The sequence below is a fragment of the Lepus europaeus genome, chromosome 14 (genome assembly GCF_033115175.1).
Source record: "Lepus europaeus isolate LE1 chromosome 14, mLepTim1.pri, whole genome shotgun sequence".
Lineage (NCBI taxonomy): Eukaryota > Metazoa > Chordata > Mammalia > Lagomorpha > Leporidae > Lepus > Lepus europaeus.
This window is the reverse complement of record NC_084840.1, coordinates 48,259,921-48,275,988: the sequence shown is the minus strand read 5'-3', so window position 1 is coordinate 48,275,988 and position 16,068 is coordinate 48,259,921. Positions and strand designations below refer to the sequence as shown.

Here is a 16,068-nt window from a genome sequence, read left to right as displayed (position 1 = left end):
CTGCTTTCTCCAGGCTATTAGCAGGCAGCTGGATTGGAAGTGGAGCAGCAGGGACACAAATGATGCCCATATGGGATGTAGGCACCTTGGGCTGCCGCTTAATCCCTCATCCCTTAATCCCTCATGCCACAACACCTTTTTTTTTTTTTTTTTTTTTCGTTTTAACCACTAAGAGTGGTGATGGTTGATGCCGGGGGAGCAGATATCATTTTTGATAGTAGTAGGAAGAAAGTGGGAAAGAACTAGAGAACCCTGGGCCATCCCTCTGAGTGTGATCACAGGATCTGCCTACCCGCCCCCCACAAGCTCCTTAAGGAATCCCTCATCCTTTGTCTCCCAAACAGAACCAAGCAGGGTACACCAAGGGCACAGAGCACAGCCCTGTATTGGGGCAGGGTAAAATTGATAATTGGCGACACTGTCACCCTCTGAGTTAGAGCGAGTACCTGGCATGCGATGAGATGACTGGGGAAGTTACAAAACAGAAGGCTTTTAGACGTACTTTGTAGCCTCAGAGGTGGGCCAGGCACTCCTAGCATAACAGCTAAATGTAGGTACGTATGGAGATGGCGACCAGGTTTCCTCGGAAGAAGGTGAGGGTACTGTGCGGGGGTGGGGGGTGGGGGGTGGGGGTGGGGGGGTGGGTAGGTAATGAAGGGACGGTGAGGAACACGCTGCGCTGACGGACTTCAAGTAGGAGGTGCAATTTAGGGACCGTGCTGGCAGGGAATGACAGCCCAGAGGATTAGATGCGATTCTCCCTCTCGAATGACTCAAGGAGTCTGGGAAAAAGCAAACCCAAAGGGCCAAAAACGGTGAAGGCGCATACGGATTAAGTTCGGTTCAGGGGCACTTTTCAAGGTGGACGTCCACGTGCCAAGATGCTTCGACTTGGCGCTTGGGGAGCCTGGCTCCGCATGCAGCGTCCAGGGTGCACCAGCTCTCCGGGACTCCCGGAACCGCTAAGCAGCGGCTCCCTGAGTCTCCTCGCTTCCCCTGGCTCATGCCTCTGGGGGCTCCCCGCCACCTCCCCGCTCCCCGCGCCTCCCTTCCTCTCCGCTCTCTGGAGAGCAGAGGGGATACCCGGCGGAGTGCTCACGCTCCCAGCAGCCAACGCTCACCCCGCGGCCTCTTCCGCGTGGCCTGGAGCTGTCTCCCCGAGCTCTCCTGCGCACCGGGGCGGCCGGGCCGCGGGAAGCAGGAGCCGCGGCCGGAGCCCGAGCCGGAGCGCGCAGCCTAACGGTCCGGCGGCCGCGCCCCGCGTCCCGCGCCCCGCCTGGCGGCGCCGCAGCTGCTGCCCGCCCGCCCCCTGCGTCATGACGCCGGCGCCCAACGCGGAAGCCGCTCGCGGCGCGCCTGGTCCAGCCGCGGGCTGAGCGCGGAGCCGCGGCGGGCGCGGGAGCCGGGCCGGGGCGCGAGCCGGGCACAGCCTCCCGCCGCAGCTGGGCCGAGCAGGCGGAGCGAGCCGAGTGGGGCCGAGCGCGCCGGCGGCAGGCGGAAGCGGGCACGGCGCGCCGGGGCCGCCGCCGAGGGGATGCGGCTGCCTCCCCGGGCGGGTGTGTAGAGGGCGGGTCCCCGGCCTCGGGAGCGCGGCGGTGGAGGGGACGGAGGCGGCGGCCATGGCGACCCCCGGAAACCTGGGGTCTTCCGTGCTGGCGAGCAAGACCAAGACCAAGAAGAAGCACTTCGTAGCGCAGAAAGTGAAGCTGTTCCGGGCCAGCGACCCGCTGCTCAGCGTCCTGATGTGGGGGGTAAACCACTCGGTAAGGGCTCGGCTGCGGCGCGCGGTCCTCTTCCTCCTCGCTCCCCTCCTCCTCTGGCCGCGGCTGCTGCGGGGCGGGCAGCCGGAACCTGCTGGGTCTCACCCTCCACCTCGGCGCCCCCGGCCCCGGGGCGCGCGCTCTCCCCTCCCGGCCACTTGCGCCCCCTTTGGACCTTCGGACCCGGAGCGGCACGAGGGGGTCCGGTCTGCGTTTGAGCCCTGCGGCCGGTGCTGGTGCTGCCCGCGGTCCGCTCGCCCGCCCGCAGGGAGGTCGCCGCAGCTTGGGAAGTGGGAAGTTTGTGCGGGGCACGGCTCCGCCTTGCCTGTCAGCCTGGCAGGGGCTGCTGGGGGCCGAGTCCAGGCCACCGCTCCGGTACCCCCCGCCGCCAGGCAGGTGTACCTGTTCCAGGTTGGGGGCGTCCGGAGCCTCCTGCGGGCGGTCGGGATAGCACGATTTGGGGCAGCAGCTTAAGAGCTTAGGTCTTTTTTTTTTTCCCCCTCTCTCTCTTTAAAGGAAGTATTATTAGACACGAGGAGGCCTTTTGGCAAAGAAGAAGCCAATGCAAGTGTGGCACTGGTGTTCAGCATCTTGGGCCGCTCGTCTCCCGCATCGCGGGCAGAGGAGCCACTAGCGGGGAGTGCGCTCCGCTCACCGCCGCCTGCGGAGGGCGGTCCGGGCGGGGGCCGCTGGAGGGGGTCCCGGCGGGCGCGGATGGGGGGGGTCTTGAGTTGACAGCCTCTGCGCCGGGGCTGTGTTTAAAAGGCTGCAGGAGGACGCCTGGGGAAGCTTCGCGCACGGCCACGGGCTGTGGAAGATGCGCCGCCGCGGGCTATGCGGTCTGCGGTGCGAGGGTCCGAAACAGCCTCCTGCTGATCTTACCGCGAGGAACTCCTGCAGTTTTAATCAGCTCAGATGGGGATCAGGAAATGTGATAGGAGCTGTTGGCAGAGCCGCGGAAGTAGAAATAAGACAGCGAATTTTGACCGTGACCTTGCCCACTGCAGTCAGTGGGTATCCGGGGAAAGAAGCAAACTTGCTTTTCGTGCTTTTGATGTCCACGGGTGTCAGTGTGTCCTTTTCACCGTGATGGAGAAGGGAGAAAACCACGTTGGTGTTTGAGAGAGCACTCTCAGTTTCACGAAGTTGTTTAAGATGTCTCAGAAGCATCATTGTTGGATTTCTCTCCCCCAATTGTGGTGGGGGAAAAGGTGAAACAGTAACAGGGCTGATTGCGTGGAGTGGCTGTTTTTAACAAAGTTGAGAAATAATTGTTTCTATCAGCTTAATGCGTGATCCGCTTAAGTTCATTTTAACTGAAATACACTTAAAAAAAAAATCAGAGTTGTAAGATGTTGCAACAGCATACGTGCATGGCTGCACCAAAAACTCCCCCAAGTTTTATGGGGAAAATGAAACGAATGGCTTCCTATGTGATAAATCTGTAATTTAGAGCTATGTCTAATTTTGTTAAACACTTTTAAAAAAAAAGTATGTTGTTTCTGGGATAGAAACCTGTAATTTACAGAATAGGATGTATGTCTCCTTGTGCTTACTCATATTTATGGGTTTTTTTTTTATCTCTTTCGGAGTTCTGGTGTTTTGGCCAGGAGATTGTTTGTTTCAAGGTTTAATCTAGTAAAGTAGTGTCAACAGTGTGCTGCTGAAAAAACCTGCTCCCCAGGAATCAGTCTGAATTCCAGTTTACTTTAGAAAATCTTGCAACTGTGCATGTGTTACTGGGACTGCTTACCTGCTACTGGATTTTATGATTTGCTACTTTTCTTTTACAGTTTCTTGCATTGGAAATATTTCAAAACTACTTAAGGCTTATAATGTATCATCTGTAGGTAGTAAGTTTGGTGTTACTTTTGTTTTCGTGAGAAGTTAGTATACATAGCCAGGGGAGTGAAGTTTCCATAGGATACAAGCCTATTATTTATATTGGACATAGGCAGTGCCAGCCACTGTGGGAAAGATTGCTAAAACCCCTCTCATATGTATGTCCAAATATCAGAGGTATCTGCCTTCATATTAAAAGCATCTTTCCCATGAGTTTCCTTTTCAAAATGTCTATTTGTTTTAAATATATTGGTATTTTTGGGGAAGAATACCAGAGTGTATGTAAGGATGAAATCTAAACTCTTAGATACCATGTACTTCTTGTTGATTTAATTTTAGGAGATAATATCTGGTAGTAGATACATGTTTTATATGACCTGTGCCTCAAAGTTTACAGTTTAATGTGAGAATAAGGATGTCAGCAATATTAAGAATGAGCAAACATAGTGCTGGATGTGAATGGGGACCCATGAGAAAGTATAGCTGAGAAGGAATAGATAATTTAAATGTCTTTCCCTACATCTCTAATGTGATCGGAATTAAGGTTTGTCATGAATACAGTAGTTCTGTACTTTGAACAGTCATGTGGATTTATCATTGGATATTAAGAAATAACGACAAATTTGGAGCACTAAAGAGAAACTACACATTTATTTTTATCATCTAGGCATCTTATAAGGGGATGGGGCATCTCCCACATATTGTGATAAAAAGCTCTTTGGTTCTGTGTTCTAGTTCTTTAATTCCTACTGTTGACCTTGGGCATGTTAAGTAGTTTTTGCATCTCTGAAATAAGGTTGATGGACTGGATGATTTCCAAGTTTTTTCTCCTAACTAACAAGATTCAACTGTTTTTACAGTTAAGTGGGTGTACAGTGTCATAGTAAGATGTGTAGAATGGTAATAGTATATGTAATAAAGGTTGCAGTGCTATTATAATCTTGCAAATGCAGCAGCATTCAGGAAATCTTCAGGGCCTTGACTAGAGGGTAGGGAAATTTATGGTGATTGTAAGAGATTGTGAAATAAGTGTTTGATTGTAGTTGAACTGCATTGCAGTCTATTACATAGTGTCCATTTAAGTGAAATGTAAAAACTTACAATTAAAGTGAACATTTTCAAGACCATTGCGGTGGCAATGAAGATCTTGATTTGGGCAATGCTCAGTGTCAGAATAAGCCTGCTATTGTGTGGTTAATTTGAAATGTTATTGCTTTCTAACATAAAATATCCATCAGTGAATGGATCAGTGCCAGTTTTTATTTTAAGTATTTCAAGCAGATATTATAATTGAATTTATAAAGAAAAAGATGACTTAAGGCAGTTTCGTCTCATTAACATTTGGAATTAAACTAAAAAATCATCAGGCAGTTTACTTCTTAAAACGATATTTTAATAGTGTTGAGCATGTTGAATGATAAGAGCCAAGACTTGTTTTAAATAGGTATGAAAAGATCCTTAGACATGCAAAATGTGAGCCTTTTAGAAATTAGTGTTTACAAACCTATCTAAATAATTGAAAGAAGTCATTCATTACTGATATAGAGTGATTTTAAGGGACGTAACCCTTGTTTAACACAGCATACTTCAAAGTAGCCCTGTGTTAGGAGTCTCCATTTCAATCCCTAGAAACCACATTTGGGCAAAGATTTCAAATATCAGGAAGATTTGGGGGAGCTGCATAGTAGGAGGAAGAACTGGTAACTGGACCCAAGAAGAACCAGGTGCTTGGGTGCTCTTGGGACTTTTCTGTCCACTTGTCTTTATTCTGCTTCATAGCCAACTGGTTTACTCCACCGGGCAGGCAGTATCAGGCAGGGGCCTGTTCTGGTAATAGAGCTGGAGTGTTTATTTTTGGGGATTACCCCTGGGGATCTGTGAAGGCCAACCCTTTTTAAAATTTTATTTATTTTGCTTATTTGAAAGGCAGAGTGGCAGAGGGAGAGAGGGACACACACACGCATACACACACACACACTCAGAGACACAGAAACTCAAAGATCTTCCATTCACTGCTTCATTCCCCAAATAGCTGCAATGGCCAGGCTGAAGTCAGGAGCCAGGAACTCTATCCGGGTCTCCCACAAGGGTGACAAGGCCCAAGTACTTGGGCCATCATCCTACTTGCCCAGGCACATTAGCAGGAGCTGGATTGAAGTGGAATAGCTGGGACCTGAACTGGCACTCTGACATGAGATGCCAGTGTCACGAGTGGTGGCCTGAAAGGACTAGCCTTAAAACAGGTGACATGTTTTCTGTGCATTGGGGAATATGTGGCTTTCTGGAGGCCACATCCATAGCTTTTATCAAATCCTCAGCAACATCTAAGACTTGAAATAGATAAATGTTATTTTGGAGACATAGTGATTCCTTTTAGGTTCATGGGTTTATACTTGGATATAAAAAAAGGTGAAAGAAGAAACCAGGTTTAAAAATGATGTAAATGGCTATGAAATGATTTTGACTGAGTAGAATATAAAAAGGCAGTTAGGTTAAAATAAAAATTAGCTAAACATTAAATGAAACTCATTGAATGGAACCCAACTAACCATTCATTCAAAAATTAATCTGATTTTTTTTTGTCTCTTCATTTTTCAGAGAAAAGCAAAGTTCATTATTAGGGAAGTGGTTTTATACTCCCTAATTTAGTGAATATATTCTGAGAATAAAAAACATCTTTTCCATTTATCAGATACCTTCAAGAGAACTTCATTATTCTAAATGCTGCCCCATGCAGGACAGTGCCTTCTCTTTTCCAAACAGGGTGGTCCGCAGTACCTTCCAAGACACTGGTGGCAAGGCGCGCGATAAACCAGCAGAACCTACCCCTGTGTTGGTTAGGAAGTGCAGTGCCCAAGGCAGTTGATCCTGCCAGCAGACTCTTGGAAATACCAGTTTTGGAATTGAATGGAATTGGTGCAATTGGTATGAGGTCAAATCCTGATTCCATCATTCATGGGCTCTGTGAGCAGGTGATTGTAGCCAGTTGAGCCTGAATTTTTGCAGTCTTGAAATGGAGATAATGGTGATAACCTCCCATGTCATTTTGAGTGTTCAGTAAGATAATTTATTTAAAGGCTCATCACAGTAATTGGCATATAATAAGGATTCAGTAAATGATGCTTAAAAGTGAGAAAATTCAGATGCAGTTAGGCTGGTGGCATAGTAAGTACTAGACTTGTGGTTCTCAGAATTTAACTTGCATATGAATCATTTGGGAACTTTTAAACAATGCAGATTCTGGTGCTGCAGGTCTGATGGAGGTGAGGCCTGAGGCTACTGGTCCCTGGGTTACACTTTGAGTAGCGAGGCTGTAAAAGAGAGCTGTAAGAAGGAGACAAGGTTAGATTTTGTCTCCTGAGTGTACGTGAGGAGTCCTTGGAAGAATCGTAACGCTTTGATGGAGTTAGAAGAGTTAGGAGAAACAATTTGTGTTGGATAAAGATAGAAAAAATTTTGATTTAAGAAACTTTTAAAATCATTTTTAATTTATTTTCATTTTATTTAAAAAGCAGAGAGACAGAAAGACAAATGGAAATTCCACCTGCTGATTCACTCCCTAAATGCTTGGAACAGTCAAGGTTGGGCCAGGATGAAGCCAGGAGCTTGGAGCGTTGTCTGGGTGTCCCATGTGGTGGTGGGTACCCAAGCACTTGAGCCATCACCTGCTTCCCAGGATGTGCATTCGACACTGAATTGGAAGTGGGAGAGTTAGGGCTTGAAGCAGGATGTGGTGTTCTGCCAAACACCTGCCCCATGATTTAAGAAATGTTGAATTGCAGGTGGTGATGGGTAGATGTTCCAGTGACAGTACATGTGGGATGCTGGAAAGGTTGGGCTGGAGCCCAGGAACAAAGTCAGGGCTGGTGTAGGAACTGTCCTGGCAGAATTGGTCATTGCGCATATGGGTAAGTTAGAGCTCTGTGTGCAGTGGGGACTCTTGACTTTCAGGGGAAGAATGGGTGAAGAAGAAACCGGAAGGAGGGGAAAAGGGAAACTCAGCAAGGAGGTGGCACCATTAGATGTTCTCAAGAGCTTGATACCCAGGGTTGTGCTTTTTGCTAGAGTGATTGATGCAGTATCTGAGTGAAAGCTGGAAGGTTTAGGAAGTAAATCAGTAGGAGAGGCAGCTTCCCTTTTTGGAATGTTAGAAGTAGGAGGACAGTGGAGGATGTGGTTTTTCATGTGGAACACCTGAGTATGGCCTTGACCCTGTCTCTGCCTGTCCATCTTCACTTATACGAATCCTGCCCAGGTTTATCTTCCTCTTTCTTTCTTTTCTTTTTTTTTTCTTTCTTTCTTTTTTTTTTTTTAAGATTTATGTATTTATTTGAGGTACACAGAAAGAGAAGGAGAGGCAGAGAGAGGGGTAGGGGGAGATCTCCCATCTGCTGGTTTACTCCCCAAATGGCCACAATGGCCAGAGATGGGCTGATCCGAAGCCAGGAGCTTCTCTCAAGTCTCCCATGTGAGTGCAGCGGCCCAAGGACATGGGCCATCTTCTACTGCTTTCCCAGGCCACAGCAGAGCTGCATCAGAAGTGGAGCAGCCATATGGGAAGCCAGCACTGCAGGCAGGGGCTTACCCGCTACACCACGGTGCTGGCCCAATCTTCCTTTCTTAAACTGTTATCAGAAGCTCCTAGCTTATGTCCCCACATCTACTCTGTCCTCTTTTCCTTTCTTTTTTGTGCCCCTGTGGCCCTCTTCTCAGAACAGTGTTTTCAAATAAATGAAAAGACAAGAGGGGTCATCCTGCCAAGTCCATGGAGTCCTTGAATTCTGTTCATGGACCACTTAGGGGTTGGTGTGATCCAGGTAAGTACTCTCACAAGAGTAAGGTGAAGGTGGGATGGAGTGGATTGGGAACCCAGGGAGAACACAAGCAGCCAGAAAGAAGGCTGCCGGGGAGGAACCTTGTGGAGTTGAATTCATAAGCCATTGGGATCTCTGCTAATAGGTGTTGGATTCTAGCCAGTACCCCTAGACCCCAAGCTGTGCTGACTGTTTCAGGCCCCACAGTTACTTGTTTCTCTGAGATCTCTTCTAAGTCTTCAGAGCTGTTTTTGCAAGGACAAAGTATTAACTATGAGGGAGTTCATGGAAACTATTATAAAAAACAACAGATTTCAAAAATTTTGTTTGCACCAAAGTAAACCATTTTACCTTGTAATTCCATTTTTTTCAAGAAGAATTTTTGAAGTACCCTTGTAGTAATATGGGTTAAACTCTTTGAAAATATTTTTCCCTTTACAGAAAGAAAATAATTATTTATGTTCAGAGCATTTAGAGAGACAACAAATATATAATTTACATCTAAAAGGTGTTGAAAGGAACTTTAAAACAGCAACTTACCTGAAGATAAGCTTCTAAATTCTAAGTAAGTCTTTATAGTTTCCACCTGGGCACAGTGTTAAAGCTCTCGCACTCTGGAGTCACGGTGTTTGTTGGCTGTGGGACCTTGAGCAAGTTACGTAGCCTCTCTTGGTCCTGTATTTGTAAAAGGAGGTCATAACAGCGCCTGCCACTGAAGTTCGTTATGTGGCTTAAATAAGCTAGTACTTGCAAGATCCCTAAATAACTGCTGGCACCTGATAAGTTCTTCATAGGTGTCAGCTGTCATTATTTTTAAAAAATACATTTTAAATAGTGAAACGTGGCAAATTATTTTATGCTTAATTAATTGTTACTTTATTCTGATTCATAGTATTATGTCACCATTGCATCTGGTGTCCCTGTGTATCTTGAAATGAAGAATTCTCATTTTAGAATTATCTTTGTGCCGCGGCTTTATTCTCTGCGTCTATTTTGTTTTGTTGTGTGGGTTTGGGTGTTGGGGGGTTATAATATCCACTACTGATTAGGTTGTTTGAGATGTCAAAAAAACTAATTTTCATTAGTTGCAAGTTATGTCAACTGTTGCTATTTCACATTTAACACAGAAGATACTGAAAGATGCTTCAGATGCAAAATGGATATATTGTGGACTCTGCCCTGGAATTGCTCAGTATAACTGCAAGGGAGACAGGCCAGTGATAGATACATGCACAGTAACAAATCCGGTGGGGATGCAGCAGGGGAGGATTATAAATGGCGTGGACCGAGGATTGGCCTCAGCAAGGAGATGACATTGAGCAGAGGTACAAAGGAGGCAAGGGTTTAGGCGTGAGGCTCTCTGGGGAAAGAGCTTGTCAGGCCAGGGATTGTCCTGTGCAGAGGCCATGAGGCTGTGCTTGCTCAGCAGGTTCAGGGAATTGCAAGGAAGCTGGCATGGCTGGTGCAGGGTCAGAGAGGGTACAGTGGTAGGAGATGAAAAGAGGGGCTGAGTCATGATTACCTCTGCCTGGGGACTCCGAGAAAACGAAGAGTGGACAGAGCTGACGTTGACTGGGATCATATTCAGCCAGAGTCCATATGCAGCCAGGGACCGTATGCACCAGCTTACCTGGTGAAGGTAAGCTCAGGTTAATCTGCCACAGTTGTGGCCTGAGGCTGTGCTGGCCACAGTTCACAGACACCTGTTAGAAATGCAGAAATGGGTGTGGAGGCATCCTGCAGTGTCGGCATCCCATATGGGCACCGGTTCAAGTCCTGGCTGCTCCACTTCTGATCCAGCTCTCTGCTATGGCCTGGGAAAGCAGTGCAAGATGGCCCAAGTCCTTGGGCCCCCGCACCTACATGGGAGACCCAGAAGGAGCTCTGCTGGCTTTGGATCGGCCCAGCTCTGGGCGTTGCAGCCATTTGGGGAGTGAACTAGCAGATAGAAGGTGTCTCTCTCTCTCTGCCTTTCATGTAAACAAATTAATTAAAAAAAAAAAAAAAAGACGTGTAGAAGTGACAGGATGTCAGGAGCTGACTGCAGAGGGAGTCTGAGACCAGACTGAAAGGTCACAGAGTTGATCTTTTTTTTTAATTAAAGATTTATTTATTTATCTGAAAGGCAGAATTACACACAGAGAAAGAGATCTTCTGTCTGCTGGTTCACTCCTGATATGGTCAGCAATGGCTAGGGCTGGGCCAGGCTGAGGCCAGGAGCCAGGAGCTCCATCCCATGTGGCTGGCAGGGTCCAAGCACTTAGGCCATCTTCTGCCACCCTCTCAGGCACAGTAGCTGGGAGCTGGATTGGAAACGGCGCAGCTGGAGCTGGCGCACATACTAGATGCTATTGTCGCAGGCGGCAGCCCAGCCTGCTGAGCCACATTGCTGGCTCCCACAGAGTTGATCTTTGTCAGAGAAAAACTAACATCAGTTCTGGCAAGGGTCACTTTGAGTTTTAAGGCCTCCCCTGCTTATTCCCTGAGTTCATTTCACACCTGCCCCCTCCCCCACCCCAGTAAGCTTCTTTCTAGTGTCTTGTCCCCTTGTAGCCTCCCTGCTTTCTCACCTAGAAAGCATTGAGCAAGCAGAGGCCTTCAACTTCCGCTCCTCCCTCTGTCCTATCTAGCAGCCTTTGGGCAGCCACATGCAGCAGTCCACAAACATGCAGGAGGCCTGCACTGTCCGCCCTGGCAGCTGCGAGCCACATGTGGCTACTTCAATTCCAGTTCCCCTTCTGCTGTCAGCTGCTGTGCGTGGTGTCTGCTGGACTGCATGGTGAGGCTGTGGATGGTTGCCTTTACCACAGCGCCTTCTGTGTGGCCGCCTCTCTGCCGCAGGACTTCCCTCCCCCATAACAAAGGGAACAGGGAACGGCGCCGGCGACAGCAATAGCTCTCCTTTGCCCTCACTGTGGCTGCTCAGCTTCTCTGTTCCTTTTTATAGCTGATGCTGAAGAGTCTTCCTGCTGCCTGCCCCCACCTGCCAGGTTCTCCTGTTTCCAGTGTAGCTTTCACCCCCACTGCTCCATAGGCACTGCTCTTGTTAACATCTCCAGTGATGCTTATGGCTTCCAACCCAGGGGCTTCTTTGTTTGGCTTTTCCTGTTTTCCTTCTGCCTTACGGCCATGCCTCCTTAGCTGCCTTATCAAGCTCCTCCTCTTTCATTCAGTCCCAAAGTGCTGCCAAGCCCATGACTCTATCCAGGGTGGTCTTCACAACTGTGGATATTTTATTTATTTATTTGTTTATTTTGAGAGAGCCAGACAGACATAGGGCTCGATCTCCCATTTTGCTGGTTCACTTTCCAAATGTCTTCAATAGCCTAACTGGACCAGGCCAGAGCCAGGAGCTGGGAATTCAATCTGGGTCTCCTGTGTGGATGGCAGGGACCAGCTACGTGAGCCATCGCCACTGCCTCCCGGAGTGCACATGAGCAGGAGTCTGGCATCAGGAGCCAGAGCTGGGACACGAACCCAGGCACTCCGGGTGTCAGATGTGTGTGTCCTGAGTGGTGTGTTATCCACTGTGCCAGGTGCCCACCCCTACAAACTACACACATGCACACGTATTTTATCTACATGATTGAATTTAATGTCATGGCTTTTGCTACCATTTTATGCCAGTTGAGAAGGTTGGTGTCTTCAGTGTGTTGCCATCTCCCTCCAGCTCCATGTTCAGTTTCTTTTTTTATTTATTTAAGATTTATTTTATTTATTTGAAAGGCAGAGTTACAGAGAGAGGTAGAGACAGAGAGAGAGGTCTTCCATCTGCTGATTCACTCCCCCAGATGGCCACAATGGCCAGAGCTGAGCCATTCTGAAGCCAGGAGCTTCTTCTGGGTCTCCCATTTGGGTGCAGCAGCCCAAAGACTTGGGCCATCTTGTACTGCTTTCCCAGGCCATAGCAGAGAGCTGGATCGGAAGAAGAGCAGCTGGGGCTAGAACTGACACCCATATGGGATGCTGGCGCTTCAGGCCAGGGCTTTAATCCGCTGCACCACAGCGCTGGCCCCCATGTTCAGTTTCTTACCAGGTATCTTCATGTAAATATCAGTATGAGATGCCCCAAATAAGATTTGATCCCCTGGCCCTGCTCTGCCCCACTCCTGTCATGCCCTAAACCAGTGTCTTCCTCATGTCAGTAAGTGGGCTGACATCTTCCTGTGCGCAGAAGCCCCAAGCCTAGGAGCTGACTGATTCATCATTTCCTCACCACTCCTCCTCCATGTCCCACTTTTGAGTTGTGAATCTGCATCTTCCTTCCTATTTAAATCCTGTTTGTCTAGAACACTGACTACTAACTGGTCTCCCTGTTTTAATTCAAATTCTTTCTGAAATAGACAATATGCTGCCACTTCCTCAGTCAGACCTTCCAAAAGCTGGCCCTTGCGTTTTGAGTGAAAGCTCCACTCACTCCCATGGCTTTGAAGATCTCGATGGCCTGGCCCCTCTTTCCTCTTTGCCCTTGTCCCTTGGCACTCCCCTCATTACTCCTGCAGTCCCTCGCTCTGCTCCTTCCCGGTCAAGAGGAGCTCACTTTCATCCCCCAGCTAAAGGGTTATATCCTCAGATGGCCTGTCCGACCTCTTCATCTAAGGTCGTCCCCACCCTGTGGTGTTACCCTTTGATTTCCCCCATGACACTTAACAAGAGCTGAAACTGAGTGGTTTACATGTTTGTTATGAACCTCCCTCAAGTAGAAGGTTGAGTTCCACAGCAGTTGAAACTTTGTCTTATTTACTGGCCACATCCCTTGAACCCACAACAGTGCTTTTATGTAGCAGGCACTCAGTAAATATTGTTGAATGAGTGAGTAGAGCAGTTGGCCATTAGTGCCCAGTTGGTGCACCGTGAGCTCCTCCACATTAAATTTTCATCAAGCATTAAATGTTTTTTTTAAATGATTGAGCAAAAATATTTAAAGTCTTTTGCTGAGCACGTTATGCAATGCATTAGAGAGTGGGGAAACTTGCTGCAAGTTGGAGATAAGAGGTATGGGGTGACCACAAGCCCTTGCCAGAGAGACCTTATGTTGACAACACAAGAACTTTGCCTTGTGAACCCAGCAGGGAAGGTTCTGAGAGCAAAGTGCTTGTCTCCAATAGTGCCAGAATGTTGAAGGGCCACCAGGTGAACTGGGTGAAGATCGCCAGTTTGTTTGCAGTAGTCTGAGACACTAGCGTGGTACAGAGTGAACAGCAGTGTGCACTACCGACATACTCCATTTAGTTCGGGACTTCTAATGGCTTCAGATAGGCTTCTAAAAGTTCTAGTATTCAGAAGTTTGCCATAAGTTAAATTTAAGAATCTTTACATTTGAAAAGTGGTGATGATACCAGTATCTCCGATCTTTGTTGGATCTGTTTCTACTGTTTCTGCTGGTTCTTCATGGCACCGATTGTTGTTGTGTTTGCCTCCTTTTGACTTTGAGCTGCTCATTCTCACAGTCTTATGGAGAGGATTCTTTGAGTATTAGAGTGAAGTGAAAATATGGTCCACTGGAAAAGATGGTTCATTTTTGTCAAATGTCTAGGGTTACTACAGAACAAGATTTTTTTAAAAAAATATTTATTTGGAAGGCAAAGAGAAAGCGAGAGATCTTCCACCCACTGGCTCGCTCCCCGAATGCCTGCAATAGCCAGGATTGGGCCAGGTGGAAGCCAGGAGCCAGGAACTCAGTCCAGGTCTCCCATGTGAGTGGCAGAGACTGAGCGGTCACCTGCTGCCTCCCAGGGAGTGCGTTACCTGGAAGCTGGAGTCGGGAGATCCAGGACTTTACCCCAAGGCACTTTTCCAACACGGGGTGTGGGTGTCCTCAGTGGTTTCTTTTTTTAAATTATTTTATTTATATTTGAAAGGCAGAGAGATGGAACAATAGAAGGAGAGAGAGAGAGAGAGAGAGAGAGAGATATTGATTGATTGATTGATTTCCATTTGCTGGTTAACTCCCTAAGTGTCTATAACAGCCTGGTCTGGGCCAGGAGCCAGGAACTCCATCCTGGTCTCCCACATAGATGGCAGGGGCCCAACTAATTGAGCCATCTTCTACTGCTTTCCCAGGGGCATTAGGAGGGAGCTGGTTCAGAAGCTGAGCAGCTAGGACTTGAACTGATGTAGGATGCTGGCCTTGGAAACAGCGGCGTGACTCACTATATCACAATGCCAGCCCCTTCAGTGGTGCCTTAATAGTTGTGTCAGATGCCCACCCTATACCTTTTCTTTTGTTTTTCCATGAGTGAAATTTAGGAATTGTTTTCTCCTCCATTAATGATCCTTCATATGTCAAGAAGAGCATAAAGTCACCTTCTCCCTATAAATGGTATGGATAAAATTAACCTTGGATCTTTAGATAGAACGCTTTACGTTTGCTTGTGTTTTATAGCTTTCTGCATGCTATTTTTGCTGTTTTGTTCGAGAGGAGAGAGAGAGAAACACATCCCCATCTACTGGTTCACTCCCGCTCAAATGCCCACAAACAGTCCCCAACTTGGGCTGAAGCTGGAGCCGGGAACTTAGTCCAAGTCTCCCATGTGGGTGGCAGGAACCCAACTACTTGAGTCATCCCTTGCTGCCTCCTGTTATCTGCATTAGCAGGAAATTGGAATCAGGAGCCAGAGCAGGAAGTCAGTCCCAGGTGCTGTGATGTGAGACTCTGGCCTCCTAACTGGTATTTTAATCTCTAAGTCAAATGCCTGCCCTATCTTCATGCATTTTAACTGACAAAAGCCCTGTGCCTACCTGAAAAATCAACTTACTGCTTTATGGGGGAGTATGCTATAGTTTGATCATTTAAAAAAACTTTTGACATGTGGTATTATATGCAGTGTGTTTTGTATGCGCATGTGTGATTTTGTATGAAAATTCCTATAATCTAATGACTATAAATTGTCACAATTATTTATAACTAATCATCTGTATTGAAAAGATTGAAATTACTTGAAAGCATACTGACAGACCTGAGGTGTGAGGCTTTTGTACATATGTTTTGGTATATATTCCCTTGCATACTAAGAGGCCTCCCTTTGTCTTGTGGGCAGGTTGTTACAGGGAGAATCCTGTGCTTGGGTAAGTGCATCACCAGCACTGGGCAGCCTGCCTACCGCACAGCTCTTTTCAAAATTGATTTTAAGCTTTGTATCCGTATCCAAAGAGAAGAATTCCTACCTTTCCAAAGAATGTTCTTAACAGATCTTCTGAATAAGATCTTTTCACTAGTTATTGACCATTTGCTAACTATTAGGTACTGATCAATGCCTCGGATAAAGAAAGACAAGAAAGTTGGTCTGTGGAGGAGTTTACAGTCTCCCTGGGAAGGGGCTCATAAGCAGGTGGTGAATGGGGGCAATAAGAGGAGTGCCTTGTTCAGAATTTATTTGGTTGCACACGACAGTCACATAAATCAGATTAGCTAAAGAAAAGAGAGAAGGATTATTGGGTAGCTCCTGGAGCGTAAGGGCAGCAGCCTCCACTGAGCCCCACATAGACCAGGGTCTAAAGAGGCCTCATCCCTCACTCTGTCTTGGGGCAGCAGGGTCTCTAATCTTTGCATCACTTTCAATGAACCCCTTCTCTAAGAATATTAGTTTTTCTCAGCATCTCTGCACTCATGTAGATGCCATATAGTTCCCTAATTTATTTGTCCTCAGATC

The 16,068-nt window shown here is 47.4% G+C and overlaps 1 protein-coding gene across 1 annotated transcript in view; it reads left to right on the top strand.

Moving 5' to 3' along the window:
- The first annotated feature begins 1,537 nt into the window (after positions 1-1,537).
- Positions 1,538-16,068, top strand: part of PIP4K2A (phosphatidylinositol-5-phosphate 4-kinase type 2 alpha) — a 178,546-nt gene continuing 164,015 nt past the window's right edge. Inside the window, exon 1 of the mRNA XM_062210578.1 lies at positions 1,538-1,763. Within this exon, the coding sequence (XP_062066562.1) occupies positions 1,620-1,763 (144 nt within the window). The 5' untranslated portion in view covers positions 1,538-1,619. The remainder of the gene's footprint in view (positions 1,764-16,068) is intronic.